Below are 24080 nucleotides of genomic sequence, written 5' to 3' on the forward strand. Positions count from 1 at the left end.
TGTTTCTTATATAGAGATGAGTGGCTAAGTAGTCCCGGCTTCATACTGTTCCTTTTTCGTAGAGCCCCCCCTTTTTTAAAGATTTTATTTATTTATCTTTAGAGGGGAAGGAAAGGAGAGAAGGAGAGAAATATCAATGTATAGTTGCCTCTCGTGAGTCCCCTGCTGGGACCTGGCCTGCAACCCAGGCATGTGCCCTGACTGGGAATCGAACCACGATCGTATGGTTCCCAGGCCTGCGCTCAATCCACTGAGCCACACCAGCTAGGGCCACTTTTTTTTTTTTAAGCTGCTTTTTGCTAAATTGTCCTCCCTTCTACAACTCATTGATGATCTATCTGGAGGTGAGTAAAAATAAGTTTCACCTAAACAGGAGAGTCCAATTATTTTGGCCTTAACTGTCCGTACAGAATACTTATTATCCTAGAAATGCCATGTTCAGGTAATTAGTAAAATTATTTTGCACAGTGGCACTGGAATGTGTTGGGAAGAGTCCCAGTGGACCTGCATTTTACTCCTTGGTGCACCACGTACTACCGATCTTGGGGAAATATCTTGATATTCTGAGTTTACTTGGCTTGTCTCTGAAATGGTTATAGAAATACTCGTCTTGCAAAGTTATTATGAATATTGAAAATATTCATGAACATTAATGCACCTATGTGCTAATAATGCCCAGGTTCAAGTACTCATTAGATGACAGTTATTCTTAGTAATAATTATGAATTCAGCAATTCACTGAAGGAATATTATTGCATTCCTACTGGGTGCTGGGTATCATGTATTTATAAAGTGACTCACACCTAGCTTTTATTCTCAAGGAATTCATAGCATCATGGGAAAAATATAAAATTGGTTTGAGTTGCTAAGGGAGGAAGAAAGCTCAGAAACAGGGTCAGGGGCAGGACATGCTCATTCAGAGTCAGAGAATGCTTCATGGCTAATTCACAAAGCAAAAGAAGGCAATATAGTATGTGTATCATACTATATTAATGATGAACTTTGCAATATGCCATAATTATATATGTCAAAGTTTCCTTATGACAAATTAAAGTTTCATGTAAAATAATAAGGGAAATGTGGACTAGGGGCAACATGAGGAGAATAAAAATGAAGAGAGAAGGATGAGCTATGAGACCGAGGAGAGACGACCTACCCTGTTGCTATGAATTTCATCTTCAGTTTCCTTTTCTGTGAAATGCACATCATTATCCTGACCACTTCATAGCTTCAGAATGAGGGTTAAAGGTGACTAAAGGTGTTATTACATATAAAACAGTTAAAATGGTACCTGTGACATAGTAAGTACTCAATAACTATTAGCCAGTACACCTGGTAAGCGGGAAGAGTGACTATTACAGACCCCAAAATATACTTCCAGCCCTACTTGAAAATTTCATGAGTTCTTGGACAAGTCACCCTTAGGGCTTAGTTTTCTCTCTGTAAAATGAAGTCCCTAGAGTAGAAAAATGATCCCTAAAATCCTTGCCAGCCTTCGAATTGGGGTAAAGAAGCAGAAAGGACTTGGGTACGTGACAGTTGCCTGGGCCCTGACTTTTGGGGGACGGCCACTACTGTGAGAAAGGATAGAGGTCTGACAGGCCCTCTCTTGAGGGGTCATTTTGGAGAAATTTTCATTTCTCCAACATAGGTTTCCAAAAATGACACTGAGACCTTCTTAGTTCAAACTGTTCTTCTCCAGTAAGCATTCAGTTAGGCTTTTAAAACTTTACCCCAAGCAGTATAGGGACAGCTAGCAGGTCTCTTGGTCTTTATTTGGGGGAGTGGGCGGGTAGCTGAGGTCCTTCTGGAGGAGATCACAAATGAAATGCACACCAGCATCGAAAGTCCTAGAGGACTAGGACACCAGCTGAGCAAGCAGGGAGGGTCCCTTTGGACAAGCTACCAGCTACGTGTCGCTGCGTCCGCTAGTTGGTGCTGTGAGCCGTTCCCTCTTCCCTTGCCAGCGGGCTTCGTGTTCCATTACAGACAGGGAGTCCTGCCTATGTGAGAAGCAGGAGACTGCCCCCCGCCCCTGCTGTGTTTTCCCCACTTCTGGCTGTCCCCCTTGCTGACCACAGGCTCCGTGGCTTCATTTTAAGAAAAGCAAGAGCCGAGTGTTGCATTCCCCAAAGTATGCCATGACATAGCTTTTCTGTGCTTTCTTCTCTTGACGTTAGTACCAAAGAGAATAAGAATGTAAGCATCTGTTTCATATAAGCCAATTCCAGACTTATAACCTGATTAGTCTAAGAGAATATTTGATGTGATTAATTTTCCAGTTAGAGCATGACAGTTTTCCATCCTTTTATTGCCTTCTTCAGGGAGACAAGAGGAAAAAAAATAATTTAACCGTAATTTCTTTTTCTTCTTTAAAGTTTCATAGCAATGCCAAGCATAACCATTAGGGCTGGAGTAAAAGTCCTCCATGTTTAATTCACTCGTAATAGTAAGTCACTTATCCTGTGGAAATGCGCGAAAGTAAACGTAAAGAAATCCTGGGCCTCATTACACAGAGAACCAGACGTTCTGGGAAGGAGCCCTGGGGATAACATCAAACCACTGAGTGGTTTGCAGGAGGCAGCTGCGACCAAGCCGCGAACGGATGCGCTGCTTTATGGCAATCGTCTTGAGAGGGTCTTAGGCTTTTAAGGCAGAGTGAGTCTGGGTGAGGCTTTTGCAGGCCTGCTGTGATGAATGCGTCCAATTAGGTGAGGCCTTGAAGCACTTCACCCGTCAGCAGAGTCCTCTCTTCCCCAGGGCAGGTAGAAAGTTTTTAAGGGAGAACACTGAATTGGAGAAAGGATTTTAATACTAGTTTTGCTATAAATGTGCCAGACCACTTTTAAAAGCGGTGTTACTTTGGCCCTGGCTGGTGTAGCTCAGTGGACTGAGCACGGGCCTGTGAACCAGAGGATCGCGGTTCGATTCCCAGTCAGGGCACATGCCTGGGTGGCAGGCTAGTTCCTGGCAGGGGACACACGATACATTGTGTGTCCTCGGCAGACGCAACCATACATTGATATTTCTCTCCCTCTCTCCTTCCCTTCCCCTCTAAAGATAAATAAAAAAAAACGGTGTTACTTTTTCATAGCCCCCCCTTTCCTCGAATATGACATGAATCCCGAGAATGTACGTAATGAGATAGCTGACAGCTGATTTGGTGACTGTTGGCATGAACAACGCAGTGTCTCAGTCTGCTCTGTGTCTCTGCAGGGTCTACCTTTGTAATCCCTCCTCCACCCTCCATCCTCTGCCTCCTAGGATCTTCTACAACTTCCTGGAGGAATGTGGGGTGGGGTTGGGGGGAGGTTAGGACAGGCCAAGGATAGGTATCAGCTCCCAGTAAACTAAAACTTTCTTTGACCTTTCCCCCCTTGTTCCTGATTCTGTCCCCAGAGCCTTTAAAGGGTGTTTTAAGCTAGTGCTTTTTTGGAGCTCCAATGCAGATCTTTTCATAAAAAGCAACTGAAAATTACCACCTAGTTTTAGTACTCTACTTACAGTCTCTCCTTGCATTATCTATTGCTACTACTTTTGCTCATGTCTTCGTAACTCAGAGCTGAGGGCGGCACTGAGAAGCGGTGAAGGGTGTGGATTTGGGAGTCGCCTTGCCCAGGTTCAAGTACTGCTCATTCATGTTGACCTCAGGCAAATTGCTTAAACTCTCCAAGTCTCAGTTTCCTTAAACGAAGGATGGCCTTAGTACTGTTTCTGCTGCCTACTCCCATTTCGTCCTTTCCCCCAAATTGCTTCCCTTCCTCTATTTCTCACTCATTGACTGAACGGTTTTATTGAAGCCTAACTCTGGTATTTTTGCCCTTCAGCTTAAATTCCTTCAGTGTCTTTATAGGTCTTCAGGACACGATCCACATTCCAGCCAGCTTCGTGCAGGTGCATTATGACAGTGTCTCCCCTTGTATGTCTCCTGCGTTGTCTCCTGTCTCCGTCCTTGGCTCTTCTATCAATGCCTTGGAGCAGGATGCTAAGAAGTCCAGATGGGCACTCATGTATGTGGGACCCCAAAGCGTGAGGTTGTTTAAGCCTCACAGGGTAAGCCAATGAGGACGGGAGCCGATGGGTGGGTACTTCCTCTTTTCACCCCACCCACTCCCCTTCCTTCTTCAGTCAGTTCCGTGGGATGCAGGAACGAGTAGCTCACAGGGGAGGCCGACTTGACAACGCATCCTTATTCTGGCTCTCCATCCTTCCTGCTGCATCCCCCCATCCCTCCTGCCTCCACCCTGGGAATCCCACCCCAGACCTCCTTCATCCCGGGCCTTCTGGGGAACTCTGGCTAAGGCTGTCCGAGAAGGTTACAGCTGAAATGGACTCCGGAAATGGTTTCGTATGATCTGCTCGTGAGTGACAGACCTGAAACAATTAGTGGCGAACACAAGATTACATTCACAGATGAGCTGCTCTTTCCAACCTCAGAGAGACTGGTTTTAATAACAAAAGCAGGAAAAAGGAGTCGGGTAGACTGTCTCTGCAGGCAATACTCTGACTTAGGCACCCCTGTCTTCCTTGCCCAGCCCTTCCTACCCCCATCCTGGGCACGACCTCTTCCTAACCCAATCAGTTCTTCCCAATTTACGTTGTTGGCGGCCTGCCTGCTGAAAAGTACTTTCAGCCACTCATTGATTTCAAAGTGTGAATAGGATTTCTGTCCAGGGGGCTGCCTTGGCCCCAGAAATCTGTCCTTTAACAGAGATCAAACTTGACTGAAAAGGTGTAGCAGAGCCCTTACACATCTTTTTCACCCCCCCCAAACATGTAGTCATTGGTACGTGAGACTCAAGGGCAGAAATGTGCCGGGATTACAGAAGATAAATATGTATCTCTCCATAAATTCCTTTGCGTCATTAAATGTTCCTTTTCTTTGTCATCTGTCTTTCCTTAACACAGTGTCCTGTGGATCTTCAACATGTTCTCAAGTGCTACCACCCACTTAGATTCAGGATGTTAGTGAAGCTACAAAAGACCTTCTATAAACAAACAAAACAGCCTCTCTATTCATCTGTCTCTCCCCAAGCATATGTCCACAGCGCACACACTCATAGGTTCAGACTTTCCAAGCTGTGTCCTCAAATAAATACAATGGTATTGATGGCACTTGACTTTCACTAAGTACTTGCTACACTGTCAGGCACTGGACTAAATGCATTAAAAGCATTCTTTCATTTTTATTCTCGGGGCAATAATTCCAGAGAGATGGGTAACAACCTACCACCTGCAGAGCGTTCTTAGGTCACCGTGTATAGACACGCAAACACAGTGGAGCCGAGAGGCTGGCTGAGTTCAGGAGAGGGAGCTGACGGTACAGGGAGACCCAGACAGCTAGAGTTGGCAGGAGAGAGAGCCTGGAGATGCTGCAGAGACCAAAAAGTTCAGACTCAGCTGAGAGCTGACCGACCGGTGCATGTGAGGAAACTGTCCAAAACCCAGGAAAAAAAAATCCTTGATGGGATTAAAGGTGACAGCACCCATGCCAGTGAAGGGATAAACGTGGGTCTGTCCCCACCAACCAGACTGGAAAACCCGATGATTCCCAGAGTCTTGGTGGAGGACACGGAAGGCTTTCTTCTCAGAAGTGGAGAATAATTAGTCCTGGATGGAATACTGCTTTGGTCTGACCTAGCGAATTTCAAAAGTCAGTCCCCAAAAGATCAAACTGTTTCCAAATACTTAACTTTGGCACCAGAAGAAAGCTCAAGAATAGTTATAGAAATACAAAAATATCTAGTATCGAACAAGGTAAAATTCACAATGTCTGGCATCCAGGGAAAGATGATGAGGCCTGAAAGGAAGCAGAAAATTAGAACCCATAAGAAAGAGAAAATCTGGTCAATCGAAAGCGACGCAAAACCGACAGAGCTGTCAGGATTACCAACTGAAGGCATTAAATCAGTTATTATGTCCATACACTTAAAAGGAGACCTGGAGGATATAAAAATGATTCAGATCTAACCCACCGAGGTGCAAAGTGCAATGTCTGGGATAAGAAGCACAGCAAGAGGGAGGACAGACACAATAGACAGTGGAGAAGAAAAGAGTAGTGAACTTGAAGAAACAGCCGTGGAAACGATCAAAAGCCAACGACAATGAGAAAAGAAAGTGATACTTAAAAAAGTGAACGGAGCATCAGTGAGTGAGAATCCCATCAAGTGGACTACGTGAATTGAAGTGCCCAAAGGAAAGGAGATAAAAATATTCGAGGAACGAAAGGCCCAAACTTTCCAGATTTGATGAAAAGCGTACACGCAGATGCAAGGAGCTTGACAATCTCTAAGCACAAGAAATATGAGGGGAGCCATACCAAGGCATATTCTAATCAGACTGCTTGAAAACCAGCAGTAATAAGAAAAGTCTTAAAAGCACCAGGAGGAAAAACATTCAGCTTATCTAAAAGAACACATAGAAACTGGACAGCGATTTCTCACTGGGAACAATTTCAAGCAAGAAGACAGTGGAGTAACCTCTTTGAAGCACAGAAAGGAAAATAAATACCTGTTTACCTAGAACTCCCTACCCAGCAAAAGAGGCGCTTTCAAAAGCGAAGGTGAAATAAAGACCTTTTTAAACACGCAAACGTGAAGGAATTTATCACCAGCAGAGCTGCCCTACAGGAAAATTCTAGAGCAAGTTCTTCAGCGAGAAGGACTAGGGTCCCAGCCGGAGTCTGCAGCTGCAGGAAGGGAGGAAGGAGTGGCGTCAGAAGTGGTCACGACACAGGTAATTACGGTAACTGTTCTCTTATTAGTATCATCTCCTTAAACAGGAAGTAACATCCGCGTGGTGTGGGGTTTAAAATCCAGTACTAGAAAGTGAAAGGGACAACAGTAGCACAAAAGAGCAGAAGGGGAGCAGTGAAAGTACGCCATTCGGAGGTGTTTCTGATATGTGCGACGTGGTATAATATCACGTGAAGGAAGACTGTGATGAATCAAAGATGCATAGTATAAACCCCGAAGCAACCACTAAAATAAAAGAGAGTTATAGTCACCAAGCTGGCAATGGAAATAAGTGGAATTGTAAAAATATTCAATAAATCTAAACAGAGGCAGAAAAACAGGGGGAAAAGGAACTAGGAACAGATGGGGCAAATAGAAAACAAATAGAAAGATGATAGATTTAATCACACCCATAATCACATTGACTGTAAATGGTCTAAAGAGCCCCGTTAAAAGGCAGAGATTGTTTCATTGCATATAAAAAGCAAGGCCGGATTGTATCATGCCTACAAGTAACACGCACTTTAAATATCAACCACACATCGGCTTGAAGTGACAGAAGGGAAAATGATAATCCTGCCAACACTATTCAAAAGAGAGCTGGAGCTACGATGTTATTATCAGACACAGTGTATTTCAGAGCAAATAAAATTAGAACTGATAATGGTGACGACTTCATCAGGCTAAAGGTGTCAATTAATCCAGAAGACATGGTAATCCTAATGTTTATGCACCTAAATGCAGGGCCTCGAAACTGCCTGAAGCAAAAACTCGTAGAACTGCAGAAGAAACAGACAAACCTGCAATTATAATCGGAGATTCCAATACCATTCTCAGTGACGGGTAGAACAAGGGGGCGGGCACCGGTAAGGACGTAGAAGATTTGAACAACGCTGTGGAGCGACTTGCTCTAACTGACGACATGCAGAGAACAGTGCACCCAATGGCGTTCTTTTTAATGCATATGGAACATTTTCCAAGGGGGGGGGTCATTTTAAATCCTTATTCGATAGGTACTATCATTATTGCTATTTACCTGAATAAATGAAGGCACAAAGAGGTTAAGTAACCTGCCGAAGATGCAGTTGTGAAGTGTCACATCTGCGCTTTGAACCCCTGGCTGTCTGATGTTGAGGGCAAAGGGGAACTAGCCAGAACAGAGCTGTGAGGAAGCAAAAGGTGTTTTACTAACTAACGCAAAGAGGCTCTGGGACACACCCGAAGAGCGGGGTGTGTTCCAGGATGTGGTGTAAGAGCAACAAGGTTAGTCAGGCAGATAGCCATCTGGACAGTTACTAGGGAGGGAAATTTTACCCCTGTGCACGAGCTCAACTGACCAATCAAGTAAAGGAGCACGAGCCAGTGCACGAGTTAACTCACCAATAATCAGTAACCCTATTGTGCCCCTGAGCCAACCGCTAACCGCCACATCTGCTTCTGTATCCAGCTTGCTTTCGCGCCTCTATAAAACCCTAAGCCTGTAAGCGTTTGGCGAGACTCTCATTTGCAGCCCTTGTGGGCACCGTGTCTCCGGACACTTTGGAGAGTTCGCCCCTGAGCAAGTTAAACTTGGCCAATAAAGTAACATCTTTGGAACCCTGAAAGTCTCCGACATTTGTTCTCGAGGTTGGTGAATGGAACATCTGACCCAGAACTCTTAATCACCAGGCTCTGCCACCCCCTCCCAAACACCTGGAACAGCTCAGGTCTCAGTGAAATCTTTAGGACTTAGCATGCAATCCCTTTCGAATAAACAAAGGAGCAGGCTACTCAAATAGCATTCTCTAAATACTACTTGGAAAGGAAGCACATTCCCCCTCTCCTCTCACATTCCCGTCCAACCCAAATGGCCTGTCCGCTTCCTTTAAGTGACATGACTTATTGGCATCATAAACTCAGACCCCAGAGCCGCTGGGTCTGAAAGAGAAGACAGTGGCTGACTATAAAAGGCTGGTGGGGGTTGGCCCTTCCTCAAGCAGCCTTGGTGTTGGAGGGGCGGTCTAAGGCCCACTGGAACAGGACCCACATGCCGATGTGCCCCTTTTCAGATGCCAAGGGTCCAGACAACGACTCTTTCCCGGGAAGGAAATATGTTTTCATTAAATTGAAGCCAAGAATCCTTAGCTGGTGGTTGATTCTCTTTGTCCACCTTCTTATCTCTGGTATTAGTATGATAACGTATATAATAATTACAAAACGGAAAAACTTTGTAATGTTTTCCAGGGCGAGGTTTCCTTACTTGTCAGCAAGAAAATGCCATGGAGGGGTACACCTTTTTAATGGGTTTTTGGCATGGCGGCTCTGTGGGAGGAAATGGGAAATGAGGATATTATTCTGCCTTCATCACGGGAAAGGTAGGATGCAACCTGCTCAGCAAACGTGAGTCTTGATAATGAAATCCTAAAAATCGGTCTTGTCTTTCATCCTCTCCCTCCCTTCGCGCATCCCTTCCACCTGGCTTCCATCCCTTCTCCCGTCTCCCCTAACTGCCACCAGTGACACCCCAGTTCCTGCTTTCTCTCCCACTTCCTTCAACAGCTCCTTTTCCGATGCCCCCCCCCATTTTTGCCCATCCAGCTCTCTCCTTCCTTCTTCTGCACGTCTCCGAGGTGGCCCCTGAGATCAGAGGGAGAGTCGGGGCAGCCCCTCCGGGGAAGTTCCAGGGCCCCCCCTTCTGGCCGGGCTACAGGCACCGGGGGGCTGGGCCGGGGCGTCCCGGCTTCTGGGGGGTGGGGGTGGGGAATTAGGGCAGAGGTGTCTGAAGCCGCGCTGTACAGAGCGGAAAAAGAAAATCGCCTTTGTGCTGGTTAGTGCGCTGACCTGCAGTTTGGGCCTTTGCCACCCATTCTCGAAAGCCATTGTTTACCCGGAGCGTTTGCAGGTTCGGCCCGGCGCCGGTGGGAGCGCAACGGACCCTGCGAGCGCTTCCCAGGAACTGAATTGACCCCAGAACCGGTGCGGAGCGAAGTCGCCCTGGCGCGAGGGGGCGGGTTGGGGGGCGTCAGGCAAAGGCGGGGGGCTGCAGCCGGCCAATCAGGAGGCGAGGCCGAGCCCGGCTTCCCCTCCCGGCTCCCGAGCGGCGGCGAGCAGTAGAAAGTTGGGAGTCTCGGCGGCCGGCCCGGTGCGGAGCGGCGAGGGCAGCGGGACTCGGGCGCGGCGCCGCAGGGCTCATTGCGCCCCCGGGGCTCGGGCGGGGCGCGCCGCCCGCTCTCCGCCGCGCGCCGCCGGGGCCGCGGGCAGACTCTGCCCCGGAGGAAGCTGCGTCCAGACAAAAGCTGCCGCGTCTCAGCCACTGTGCCCCTGCCCGGATTCGGGTTCGGTGCCTGCGCCCGTTGGAGCCTCAGCTCCAAACTTGCGGCCGGTTCAAAGGGATCTCCAGAGTCTGATGAGTCGCTCGGAGAGGAAACTCTCTGCCTGTTGCTGAGGAGGGCTAAGCGCCGTGCTTCTGCGCTCGGAACGAGAGGGGAAAAAAGAAAGAAAAAATGATTTCCTGGGACATTGTCCGCACAGTATGCCTGTTCGCTCTTCTTTATTCGTCCCTTGCTCAAGATGCGAGCCCCGAGTCTGAGATCAGGGCGGAGGCAATTCCCGAGGGGGCCTCCACCTTGGCTTTTGTGTTTGATGTGACTGGTTCCATGTACGATGATTTAGTTCAGGTTATCGAAGGGGCTTCCAAAATTCTGGAGACGTCTTTGAAAAGACCTAAGAGACCTCTTTACAACTTTGCTTTGGTGCCTTTCCATGATCCAGGTAAGGGAAATGTTTATTCTTTGTCGTTACCCCTGATCCTATCGTGTTTTATGCTGTGAAATTGTTTCAGTGTTGGGAAGTTTCAAAACTTTTTTAAAAAAAGTGTAGCTGAAAACAGTCGTAACAAAGCATCGCTGGTTGGTTTCTGGGGTGGCTGCGGTTGGTACTTGCTCAGGTCTCAGCCACGGAGTAGAAATGTGGCTTGTTTAGGGTGCTCGGAGAATGGTCCCCAACCGGGAGGGGTGGAATTTTGAAAACCAGAATCGTGATGTCTTGAGCAATGACATCAAAACCAAAGTTCATCGAGTTTTTATTTCAGAGCTAAAACATGTTTAATTGCATGGGCAGATTTGGACGTGGGCACTCAGCAGTAAGCCTTCAAGAGCTAGCACCCAGGTGGAGGGCACGCTCAGGGTGACTCTCATCTAAGACGGGGAAGCCCGAGTAAGATGCAAGGAAGGAAGCTTGTAAGTAATTACTACCAGTGGAACGGCAGGGATGAAAACGAGAGAGAACCCATTCATTTCTTAGCTGAATCTATTCATCTTTGCACCAGGTCCTCATTAGTTCGGTTCACAGATGGGTGTAAACATTGTGTTTATGTCTCGTGCAGTAGAAATACATATAATTTGTTATGTCGGTGCTCTTTAAAGGTAGTCGAAGCAAAATGACTTTTTTTTTCTTGCCCTAAAGCTATGGGTTTCAGCTGCTCCACCGTAATATGATCCCATTTACTTTTTTCTAGCTTCTCTTTAAAGTGGCACCTTTCCGGGAGGCTCTCGGGAGCTCTCCTCGGCAGGGCTGGGGTGGCATTGCCCAGGGAAGCCCTGGGGGGCTCGCTGGGGAACACCCACCTGCGTTTCATTAGCACCAGTTGCTGCCCAGTTGAAGCAATAAAGCAGTGATTTCTTGAAGGTCCTCCCCCACTGTTTGCCCACGTTTTTCCTGCTCCGGAGTCCTTGTTCCTAGAAGACCTTGACACTGCCTCTTCACAGGGAGAGCTTGACATTGAGAATGTCCTCGGCTTTCCTCATGCATTTGGCAAACACAGAAGTTCAATACCTATGCTACTTTTCTGCGATATGCATATATATTTTTAGCGATTTCTGCATGGATTCAACATGAAATGTTCTTTATATTTGAATGGAGAATCAAATGGTCTTTCACTTTGTTTACTGTCTTAACCAAATGTCTTATAATGTTTCAATTTATGAGATGTCAAGATGTGAGTGTTGACCCAGCTCAAGACTTATTATTTTGGAATAGCCTAAGTATGCGTCTTCCACGGGGGCAAATCTGATGAAGCTGGCCAACACAATAAAGTAAAACTTGTTTTCTCCAATTAACACCACGGTTTTCTCCTCTCCACAAGACTCTTATGAAGCGATGTTGCTGCAGACAGGACACAAAAATTGCCTCGAGTCGTAAGAGGAAACTGGGTCATCAGGATATTTTGATGCGATATGAAAATTATTGGGAGAAATTGCAGTGTGGTATGCCGCATTCCAATTGTTACCAAATGGGAGCGTTTGCTGTAGTTGAGTTGCCTATAGCGTAGCAATCATGTTTCAAAGCGGGGGAGACTTGGCATGCTAGTAAGAGATGACTAATAAAGTAGAACTTTTCAGAATTAATGCACGAAAATGATTACACTGGCTCCAGAAATTAATGGGAAGTGTAATTCAGCTAAACTACTAATTTTATGTCCATTGCGATTAAAGTAGAGAGAAGTGGCCCAGTGTTTCTGTTATCTAAGAGTATTTAAAGTATTTTTGAAGCTAAAGAGGGCAATAGAAGTTAAAACATACCATTAACCTTTAGTTTGCTAATTCATTTTAACGGACTGTAGTACTCTCTTGGTGTGACATTCTCTCTTTCACACTGTCTGTGTGTGTGGGGGGTGTATGCATGTGTAATCATTAAGTGTGTTGGTTTTCTTTTACTTCTGATTGGTGATCAGCTTGGATTGACAGAAGAGGCCTTGGATGGGGATTGGCTGCTTTAGTAAATGTCATGGGAAAAGTCTGTTTATCAATGTTTCCTCCACTATCAAATGAGGGAATTGGATTGGAACACCTCTGAGGTCACTTCTGATTGTGACATGTCATGACCGTTTGTTTTACATGTGGTGTCTTTTCCTAGTACCTCACACATGTTCCTACGGTTGGCTGATACAGCTAACATGGAAAGAAATAACGTGTTATTTAATATAATCATTACATTAGTTATCATCATAGTTGCTGATTATATTCATGACCTTGACCACAGCTTTTCAAAGCCATTTGGTATCTGCTACCGCGCGTAGCTAGATGAAATAATGGAGAAGATCTGGGACATGGTCTCGCGCATTTGACAGGAGCCCGCAGGCCTTTGCAGGCGGCTGCTTCGGACCTTTCACCTTGCAGTTGGGGGCAAGGTGTGTGTTTGCAGGTGGGAGCAACATTGAAAGTACATGGAAAACACAGACACATAAGAGAAAGACATCTAACAACTTGGCAAGGAAGTGATAACATCACTCAGAAAATGTACCTGTAGGACACCAGTGTTGGATGGAGGACCAGTGACACACCCAGGGCAGGAGGAAGTATCGGAGGAGACCAGGTCACGGAACGTCAAGCCAAGTTTTTGACGCGAACTGTGCTGAAAATGAGTTTTTTAGTGGTGTGATCGCATAGAATGCATTACGTTAACAGCTTTATTGAGGTACAATTTCCATATCATATAAGAATTCGTACTCACAGATACATACAACCATCACCACAGTCGATTTTGGAACATTTTTATTACCTCAGGGAGAAACCCTGTGCCTTTTAGTTATCAGTTCCCTATCCCCCGTCATCCTTCTCCCAGCCCTAAGCCAACACCGATTTACTTTCTGTCTCTATAGATTTTCCTGTTCTGGACTTTTATGTGATTGGACTCACATAATATGTACTCTTTACTGGCTGGGGCTTTCAAGGTTCATTTATCTCATAGCATGAGGATGGGGGCTAGTTGCCAGAAGACCCAACTGTGAGATTAGAGGCTTGGAACTTTCTCTCCCATCCCTGACCTCTGGGGAGGAGAGAGGGGCTAGAAGTCAAATCAGTCTCCTGTTGCCAGTGACTTGATCAGCCATGACTGTGTGATGAAGCTCTCCTGAACACTTAAAAGGACGGTCTCAGGCCTTCCATCGGTGACTACGTGGAGCTGCAGGGAGGGTGGCCAGCTCGGAGAGCATGGGAGCTCTGTGTCCCTTTCCCCACACTCTTCCCTGTGCACCTCTTCCATCTGGCTGTTCTGATGTTGATGTAAGAAATGTCCAAACCTATAGAGAATTTTTTGAGTGTATTTGAGCCAAACCGATGACAATTGCCAGGAAGCAAAATCTCAACAAACCGAGACAATGCTCCAGAGAATGGCGGTTTCGGGGCTTATTTTGTACGTTAGAATCAGAGGAAGAGAGGTGAGGAGGGTTACATGAAATTCACTGGTGGTAGATGAAGGGGGCGGGAGAAAGCGAAGTGGGGAAATCTCTGGGCTTGGATAAAAAGTAAAACAGAGAAGCACGTATTTTGTGTACATTGGTGGGTACAGGGGAGTTGATCCTTAACATTCACGGCGTGTGGAGATGGGAAGCGGGGAACAAGGTGACAGTGAGGGGTTCTGCGGTGGGTGGGGCCCCGAGGGAGCAGGAAAAGATCACTCCGGTATTTCAAACGTTTGTCGTCTAGATGCAAAAAGGCAGTAGACTGTCTCACTTAAGGTAAAGTGACCTTTGTCAAGGAAGCCACAGGCCTAGAACCTGTCTACCTGCCTTACTGCGTTGAGTTAAGAATTTTTAAGAATTTTTACGTTCAGGCCATCCTAGGAGGTCACGTCCTCTCTGAGTCTGTGGGGTCTGCCGTGCTGGCCTCCCCTGAGCTTGTCAGCTTCAGTGTGTGGCCACTTCCATCCACACTAAGTTATATCCCTGTATAATAAAACTGGTAATCTAAGGAGTACATGGGTTTTCTGAGTTTTTTGATCTACTGTAGCAAATTAATCGAAAGCAAGGGGGGTGTGGTGGGAACCTCTGATTTGTAGCGGGTTCAGGAGCACCAGAAACAACTTGGGCTTGTGACTGATGTCTCAAGTTCGTGGGGGGCAGGGGGCAGTCTCGCATTAACCCGTGGAATCTGAGGCCGTCTCCGGGTAAACAGGCATCAGAATTGAGTTGACCTGAGTTGAATTCTCTGACATCCCGCTGGTGTCCGAGAGTTGCCTGTCAGAAATGTGGGGAAGTCCCTCCTTCCCACATTGAAATTGGGTTGCTCAGAACCAAATAGAACATGCTCTCCTTTCTTTGGGCGGCCTACCTGGGAGTGGAATTGCTGGATCGTGGTAGCTCTGTGTTTAATTGTTTGAGGACCGGCTGGACTGTCTCCAAAGCAGCTGTCCCATACCACGTTCCCACCTGCAGTGTCCGAGGGTTTAGATTCCATCACATTCTCCTCAATGGTAGTTCATTATCGAACTTGTTCATTCTTGTGTATTAATTTTTGCTGCGACTTTTACAACCCTTGAAGTAGATTTCTGTTTTTCAAAGAACACAGCTTTGGGGAGGGCTGAGGGTCTCTCCTTTTATCACTCAGTCTTCAATTTCTCCTTTTTCCCAGGGTATCTTACATCAGTCTTCATTCATTCATTCCCTCACCTATTATGTTTCAGGTATTGCTTCAGACACTGGGAACATAAAAATGGAATAAAAGAGACAAAAGCTTCTGGACACATGGAGCTTACAGTCTATTGTGGGGCACAGACCATAAAGAAAATCGTTAAAATACATGCTGTATGTTGTTTGATGGTGATATTTGCTCTGCAGAAGATAAAAAGCAGAAAAGAGGCATGAGGAGGTTGAAGTGGGTTGAAAGTGTTGAGAGATTTTAAATATGGCGGTCAGGAAAGCCCCCCTTTAAAAAGGTCACATTTGAATGAAGACATGGAGGAGACAAGTGAGGGACCAGTGAGTATATCTGAGGAAAGACTTTGGCAGGCAGAGAAACAAAGACTAAAATGCTCTTTTTTTTTTTTTAAGATTTTATTTATTTATTTATCTTTAGAGGGGAAGGAGAGAGGGAGAGAAACATCAATGTATGGTTGCCTTTCGTGCATCCCCTGCTGGGAGTTGGCCTGCCGGGAACCGGCCTGCAACCCAGGCATGTGCCCTGGCTGGGAATCGAACCTCGATCCTCTGGTTCGCAGGCCCGCGCTCAATCCACTGAGCTACACCAGCCAGGGCTCTAAAATGCTCTTGAACATGGCAAGAGCTTCCTGACATGTTCGAGGAGCCGTGGAAAGACCAGTGTACCTGCAGCACTGTGAGTGATAGGGAAAAGGAAAGGGGTGAGGTCACAAAGGTGGCCGGCCACACCATGGGAGTCCTCCCGGGACACTGGGACTCTGGCTCTTCTCTAAGTGAGATGGGAGCCATTTTGGGGTTTTGAACAGAGCAGTGACATGATCCGACTTACGCATTCACAAAATTACTCTGGCTGTTATTTGCCAAAAGTATAAAGTGGACTAGGGCTGAAATAGGGAGGCTAGGAGACCATTGCGTCATCCAGGTGGAAGAGGGTGGTTTGTTTTGGGTGAGTAGCTGTAGAAGTTTTGAGAAAAAGTTGAATCCTGGGGGCGTGCGTATCCAAAAGGATTTAATGATGGACTGGATGGGTGTGTAAGAAAAAAGACAAGACAGATTCTGAAAATTTGGCTTGAGTGAATAGAAACATAGCTTCATCATCTACTGAGACAGAGAAGCAGGTATGGGAAAGAGTTGGAAGGATAAGCCTTTTGTTTTTGGATATGTTTAAGATGCCTTTTGGTATTCAACCAGAGACGCTAAGTTTGGTATTAGGCTTGAGGTGCCTTTTGGATGCCACCTGGAAATATTCAGAAGGCAGCTGGATATATAAAATCAGAATTCATAGGAAGAGGTCTGGGTCACAGGTCTAAATTTGGGATCCAAAGGCATATATGTAGGTGGTGGTTAGGACTGTGAAGCTGAATGAGACTAGGAAGGACTGATTAAATGGAGAATAGCCAAGGCCTTGTGACCTGTCCCTGAGTCACTCCAGTGTTTAGCAGCCAGAAAGATGAGGCTGACCCAGCGAAGTAGCCTGAGAAATTGAAGTCAGAGATGGGGGAGAAGAGTATATTCTAGAAGTCAAGAGAATAATGTGTTTTAAGGAACAACCACTAATTGGTTAGTTAAGAGGAGGACTGATGACTGGCTAATCTTTTCAGCAATATGGAAGCCATTTGGTGGCTTAGCAAGAGCAGCCAAGTGAAGGGAAGGGAAGGGAAGCCTGTGTGGAGACGATTTGAAAGAGAAGGGGAGACACGGAACTGGAAATCTTTGGGATTATATTGTTGTTTCCATCTCCTGGAGTGGTGGCTTTGTTCATGAAGCTAAAATGGAAACTGGGTGAATGATCCAACCCTTACTTTACAAAATACAAATGCAATGCAATACAAAGAACATCCGATTTGGAACAGAAGAGCTGGGCTCTTTTCCTTATTCTTGTCGTTTAAGCAAATCATTTAGCCTTGCCAGACTTCCTTTTCTCTAGGTAAACATTAGTACACTTGTAGGTGATGATCAAAGCCCATGGTTTTAGTGATCATAATATAGTAAAAGATCATGTCACTACAAAAACATTCAAAGTTACAAGAACTTGACTCATTGTGAGAAGTAGCATTTTATTTTAAGATTTTATTTATTTATCTTTAGAGAGGAAAGGAAGGAGAGAAGGAGAGAAACATCAGTGTATGGTTGCCTCTCCTGAGTCCCGTGCTGGGAACTGGCCTGCAACCTAGGCATGTGCCCTGACTGGGAATCGAACTGCAATCGTGTGGCTCGCAGGCCTGCACTCAATCCACCGAGCCACACCAGCCAGGGCAAGAAGTAGCATTTTATATCCCTGAGCTGAAGAGTTTAGTAGTTGTTAATTGTGGGCCTTCAAAGACTTTGTATGGTTTACAGGATTAAGAAAACGCTCCAGGTATTTTATGAAAAGATTCTCTTGTAATATTTTTCTGAGCAATAGCAAAATCACCTGAGGCCATAATGACTATGAAGAAAGATTTTTATGAGGAAAATGTCATTCCTTCAGACCTCGAAAACCTATAGAAAGTATATACACTAAATTTCAAATGGAAATGCCTTCACTTTAAATATCTATAAGAAAAAGAACCAAGAAGGTTTTAGTCGCTCTTTGCCTGTAGTCCATCCTATGTGAAGAAGGGTTTCCATGAAGAAAAGAAGTCTTTTAAGTTCAAGAGAAACCAAAGGAAAGGAAATGACCTAAAATTTAAGAGAGAGTTTGGTTGGCGACGATTACTTTGTTTCCTAGCATGGCAGAGTATTTTAACCTGAAAGAGTGGGTCCCATGTCTCTGGATATTTTCTGAGGACACTAACATGTGTTAGTAATGTTAGTAAGTTGGCCACACCAACTTACATGCCAACTGGTAGATGCAAGGGTTCCCTCGTCTCCACATTCTTCCTGACACTTGTTAGGTCCTGTCTTTTTGGTAACAGCCATTCTAACAGGTGTGAGGTGTCTCCTTGTGGTTTGGATTGGCCTTTCCCCGATGATACTGATGTTGACTGTGTTTTCATGTACCTGTGGGCCAACTATATTCTTTGGGAAGGTGTTCATTGCTAGGCACAATGAAAACTTTCTCCCAAAGTGTAAGGACCACGTTCTGATAAACCGAATACGTTGCATGTGTTAGGAATGTTACTAGTTAACAAAATCCTCTCTGATCCCACTGTTTTGCTTGCTTGGCTGCTTGTTAGGTTGAGGAACAGCCTTTCCTTGATTGCTGGTAAGTTAGAATTTCATTTTGCTTATGATGTATCTCTGGTCAAAGAAACAAAACCGTCCTTGGTGGTCTTTATAACTCAGCTTACCCACCTTTCTCTGTGATGAGACCATTAAGCAATTTGGGCAGGACACGCAGTAGCTACTCAAGAAACGTCTCATGACTGATTGCTGGAAACAGGAACTGATCATTTATTTCTCTGGGTATTTTAGTCTTGCCTTGCCTATCTCTGGTTTTACTTTTTAAATAATAACAGTCAGAAGACTGAAACTAAACAACATAATAATTTGCTGATCAGACCTTTATTGGTGATATATATCTCCAAGCCAAGCTCGAAATGTCATGGAAGTGTCATTGTGACCCAGACAGTTGCTGAGCCTCGGGCAGTCATTAATATTTGCACAGCAGGTAATTTTGGGGGGATGTCTAAGCAGTCGGGAGTGTGGCAGCTGCGTGCTGTAAGGCAATCTTTCCAGTTTTAATTGGGCCGGTGGAAGGAGTGTCGCTGAAAATAAAGTAATTTCTAAAGAGCTCTGTGCAAACAAAGGATCCACATTGTAGGTGGTTCTCACAAGTCCACAGGGATTTTCAACTTCGGTTTTGTTTTGTTTTCTAATAAATCCCAAGAAGATCCCCATCTCTAGGGGGATAGGAAGAATTTTAAAATGGACGTATGCCATGTCAAATGTAAAGTGTAATGATTTCAACTTTCCCTACTTCAGTAATGTTTTCATGGTTAGGTGAAACAATACATCTCCAAGTTCTTTCATAGTAGTAAAGAGCCCTGGCTGGTATAGCTCAGTGGATGGAGCACAGGCCTGCGAACCAGAGTATCGCAGTTTGATTCCCAGTCAGGGCACATGCCTGGGTTGCAGGCCAGTTCCCAGCAGGGAACACACAAGAGGCAACCATACATTGATATTTCTCTCCCTCTCTCCTTCCCTTCCCCTCTGAAGATAAATAAATAAAATAAAAAAAAATAGTACTAAAGAATCAATGGTGTTGCTCTTACCTATTGAATGACTCATGTTTGTCTATAAAGATTGAATGGGTGCTGGAGAGAAGCCAGTTACCAAGAAAAATGGTAGAACCTGTATTCAATAAGACTAAAAAATTTAAGACGGAAAATATCTACTCAATGACTTGGCCATTAATCAACCTATAGGCAAAAGACGATTCAAACCAGTTCCGATGTCATACCGTTGTCATACACTCAGTATTTGAGAAGCACATATTCATTGCTATACTCTTCCCTTGGGCTCTAGATCTCTGCTTCCTAATTGGGAAACCAGCAAGCGAATTTAAAAATGCAAAGATAATCCCTTCTGTTCCGTGATTCATTTATTCACTCACTCATCAGTCAATAATAGACTTCCTACTGTTTGTCAAGGAATGTGCTCCGTGCATTTTGATCCAAAGATAATGAGGCATAGCTTCCAAGAAGCTACCAATCTATGGGGCAAAGGGTGAGAGAAATAACAGTATTCTATACCACGGTACAGTTCATAGTGGAAAGGTGTATGGGGCTGTGTGAGCCCAGAGCAGCGCTCCTGGTTCTGAATTCAAGAGGGCGATGGTCAGCAAAGGCTTTCTGGAAGGAACGCCGCCTGGCCGAAACCTGGAGAAAGGGTGTGACCAAAAGCAGTTTAGGCAGTTTAGGATTTCATCCTGAAAGCTAGCAGGAGTCCTGAAGGATGGCAAGTGAGGGATGGCATAGTTGGGTTTTCATTTAGGTCCGTGTTCACAGATGGGTGGGGCAGAGCAATGCTGAGCGCTGAGAGGTGAACTCTGAGGCCATCACCACAATTCAGGGGGAACCTGTTAAGGCGATTTGGGCCTGGGAAGAAGGAGATAGACTTCTGAGCTATGAAAAAGTCCAGTGAACTGTACTTGGTCCTTAGAACATGGAAAAATGGGAACCATGATTGCCTTCCATAGGTTAAACTGAGATGTCACACAGTAGAAAAGATATGGAAAGTTTCCTTTAAGAGATACTGTGAGCCCTGGCTGGTGTAGCTCAGTGGATTGAGCACGGGCCTGCGAACCAGAGGATCGCGGTTCGATTCCCAGTCAGGGCACATGCCTGGGTTGCAGGCCAGTTCCCTGCAGGCCAACTCCCAGCAGGGAACGCACGAAAGGCAACCATACATTGATGTTTCTCTCCCTCTCTCCTTCCCCGCTAAAGATAAATAAATGAAATCTTAAAAAAAAAAAGAGATACTGTGACCCTCAGGTAGTCTTGGTAGTGAGTAAACTCCGCATACATTATTAACTTGCCCACAATAACATATCAGCGGAAAGTACAGGGGGTCAGTAGTGAAAAAGAGCGTCACGGAAGCAGAGTTAGGCATTGTACAACCGAGTTTCTTAAAGATTGATATATAATTGACATATCACATTATATTAGTTTCAGGTGTACAACATAGTGATTTGAGATGTATATATATTGTGAAAGAATCACCAAAATAAATCTAGTTAATATGTCAGTATAGATGTTACAGTTGCTTTTCTTGGGATGAGAACATTGAAGGCCTACTCTCCTAGCAGCTTTCAAATATGCGGTTCGGTATCAGCTGAGGTCACCATGCTGTGCATCACATCCGCATGGCTCATGTGTCTTCTAACCGGAAGTCCGTACCTTTGACCTCCTTCATCCATGTCACCCACCCCCTGCTCTCTCCCACCGCCAGGAATATGTTCTCTGTATCTGGGAGCCCAGTTTGCCCTCAGACTCCACATATAAGCGCTATCATACAGTATTTGTATTTCTCTGACTTATTTCACATAGCGTAATGCTCCAAGGTCCATTCATGTTGTCACAGATAGCAAGGTTTCCTTCTCTTTTTTGACTGAACAATATTCCAGTGTGTGTGTGTGCACCCATGCATGTGCTCACGTGTGTGTGTGTATAAATACATATTTATATACATTATACAAATATACTTGTATATTTACAAATGTTTATGTGCATATACATATACATTATATACCTATCAATGTACATATATAGAGGTATATATATATATATAGGTATATATATATACCCATCCATCATGGACACTTAGGTTGTTTCTGTACCTTGGCTATTGTAAATAACACTGCAAAGGACATGAGAGTACAGATATTTATTCGAGTTAGTGTCTGTTTTCTTCAGATGAATACCCAGAAGTGGAATTGCTGGGTCATATGGAAGTTCTATTTTTAAGTGTATGAGGAACCTCTACGCCATTTCCCATAGTGGCCGCACCAACTTACATGCCAACTGGTAGACGCAAGGGTTCCCTCGTCTCCACATTCTTCCTGACACTTGTTAGGTCCTGTCTTTTTGGTAACAGCCATTCTAACAGGTGTGAGGTGTCTCCTTGTGGTTTGGATTGGCGGTTCCCCGATGATACTGATGTTGACTGTGTTTTCATGTACCTGTGGGCCAACTATATTCTTTGGAAAGGTGTTTATTTATATCCTCTGGTCATTTTTAAATTGGTTTATTATTATTATTTTATCCAACTTCTATTTGGGTTCAGAGAGTTAGTTCCTCCTGCACTTAGATAACAAGTCTACCCATAAGCCATATCCCAACTGTACTGATAGACTGTTTACGTTTATGGATATGTAATGATGTCATGACGTATTTGGATCAGACCATGAACTCTCCTAGGTTTGGGTGTATGCTCACCAAAGGGCCTCCTGCTCATCTCACCTCATACACTTTCCTTATAGGGAGAGAATGCTCTGGTCAGACCAACACATACATCAGATTTACCAGCAGCTGTATTCCTGATTGGTAACTCAGATTTTGGCACACCAGTTTTATATGTCAGTCTCTATTTAAAATACTCGGACAGTGCCAAGTGAAAGGTTCTGAGTTTGTGACTCTGAGAGCCAGGCCTTCGTGGATGGTGCATTTATCAAAGTAAATGCCTCTGTGCGGATCTGTGTGGGTGGCCTGTCCATCTCCAGGTATCGTGCCCTCGGCATTTCCAGCTGTCAGTGTTAATGTGAATAGCGCCAAGTAGTTGTTCTGTCCACTCAAAACTTATATAGATGCCAGCTGAGCCGTTGGAATACATGAGGTCATCCAAGGAGAGGATATGGACTGAGAGAATAAGGATGACGAGATAGAACTATGGAGAACACGGGCATTCCGAAGACAGCGAGCAGTGAAGTTCATGTAGAGTTCTGGAAAGGAGGGTCCAGGTCAAGAAAAGAGAAACAGGAACGAGCGGTGTTTGGGAATCTAAACAGTTGTTAGATTCAAGCAGGAGACGTTATCAACTCTCCATGCGTGGGAATACTGAGAGTAAAAGCCAAACCAAAAGGCTCAAATGCACCGTTTCATTGGGGTCGTGAGGCCAGGACCCTGAAGTGACGGGTCAGGAAACTGTGGTTAAAAGCATGGGCTCCGGAGTCTGAAGCTGAGGTTGGAAGCCTGGATCCACCAGTTACTTGTCTCGGGGTCTGAACTTCTTCGTGCTTCAGTTTCAGAAACTGGGGATAATGCTATCGGCTCAATAAAGTTGATGATAGGATTGAAATAATAGATGTCCAAAATTTAGCACCATCTCCTGCACACTGTAAATTTTCAATACACATTAGTTACAAGGACTTAGAGTTGAGAAAGGACATTTTAAGACAGGAGAGAGGAGAGAATGTTTAAAAGAGTCAATAGAGTAGAAGAGATAGAAAACACCGAAGAGAAAACAGATAATTGATGAAACCAGGGCTTTGAGGAAGCAAGAGGGTGGGTTGCAAAGTAGAGGGATTGGCTGTTGGCAGGAGAAGACTTTTGATTGGTTGTGGTAGGACGGAAGCAGACCATAGACAGCACACATGGTCCTGACAAGGTGGTGAGTGTGCAGGGGTAGGTGGGGATGCAAGATGCAGGGTGACTTCCTGTCTGATGGCCTCTTTTTTTCCTGAAAGACACAGTAAGGAGATTCTTTTAAGGGGAGGAGTAAGTACAATAATTTAGAAGAATGATAGTTTTGGAGGTAGAAGGTGACTGTGGATGTATAAATGGTGTCCAGGGATGAGTCGTGGCTCAGAAGATGAATTTGTAATGCCTGAACTGTTGACATTGACCGCTGGTTTGATCCAGGACTGACATTTTGTTGAGCAAGTGTGACTCAAGCAATAGGATGTGGGTGGGAGGACATTTACGAGAGGGAGAAGACAGATCATAGAGTCAAAGGTGGACGTATTGGACTGACGGGAGTTGAGAATTTGCATGAGGAGGATTCTGATACGTGACGTTGATGTCAGTGCTAAGAACAGACAGAGTGATTGATGGCAGCATTGAACTTGAGTAAAAAGTTAAACCAGAATGAAAGTTGTGGGATTGAGATCAGAGCCCTTGAGTCTGTGGACATGAATGTGGATGGTAGAGTGACCCAGATAATAACAGAGCTGAGAATGGTGAGGAAGACAGCAAATCCAGCATCACATTTTTACTTCCTAAGGCTTATTGGGAGAAGTCTCCCGGTGGCAGGTAACTGTGATGAAGGGGGTCGGGGAGTGTCATAAGTGGCAGGCACCTCCCAATAGCAGGTGCTTTCTCTGAAGGTAGGGGAAGGTTGGAGTGGATAAGATGCTGACCCGCCTCGTGACCCTGTGTATCTGGGGCGCTGGAGAACAAGCAGACCTCACTGGGGAGCGCCGTAGGGCGACAGGTGGTGCCATTAGGGGAGAAGCCTGTTTTAGCTACAGGGGGAGGTGGATGGAGAGTTCCCGTGGGGAGGGGTCGGGCAGG

The 24080-nt window shown here is 45.3% G+C and overlaps 1 protein-coding gene across 2 annotated transcripts in view; it reads left to right on the forward strand.

The window, feature by feature from the left end:
- The first annotated feature begins 9845 nt into the window (after positions 1 to 9845).
- HMCN1 (hemicentin 1) overlaps positions 9846 to 24080 on the forward strand; it is a 411512-nt gene continuing 397277 nt past the window's right edge. For both annotated transcript variants that reach the window (XM_037034954.1, XM_037034953.1), the window contains exon 1: positions 9846 to 10484. In XM_037034954.1, the coding sequence (XP_036890849.1) occupies positions 10217 to 10484 (268 nt within the window). In that variant the 5' untranslated portion in view covers positions 9846 to 10216. The remainder of the gene's footprint in view (positions 10485 to 24080) is intronic.

Source organism: Sturnira hondurensis, unplaced genomic scaffold, assembly GCF_014824575.4.
Source record: "Sturnira hondurensis isolate 20B ecotype Veracruz unplaced genomic scaffold, ASM1482457v3 Scaffold0022215, whole genome shotgun sequence".
Lineage (NCBI taxonomy): Eukaryota > Metazoa > Chordata > Mammalia > Chiroptera > Phyllostomidae > Sturnira > Sturnira hondurensis.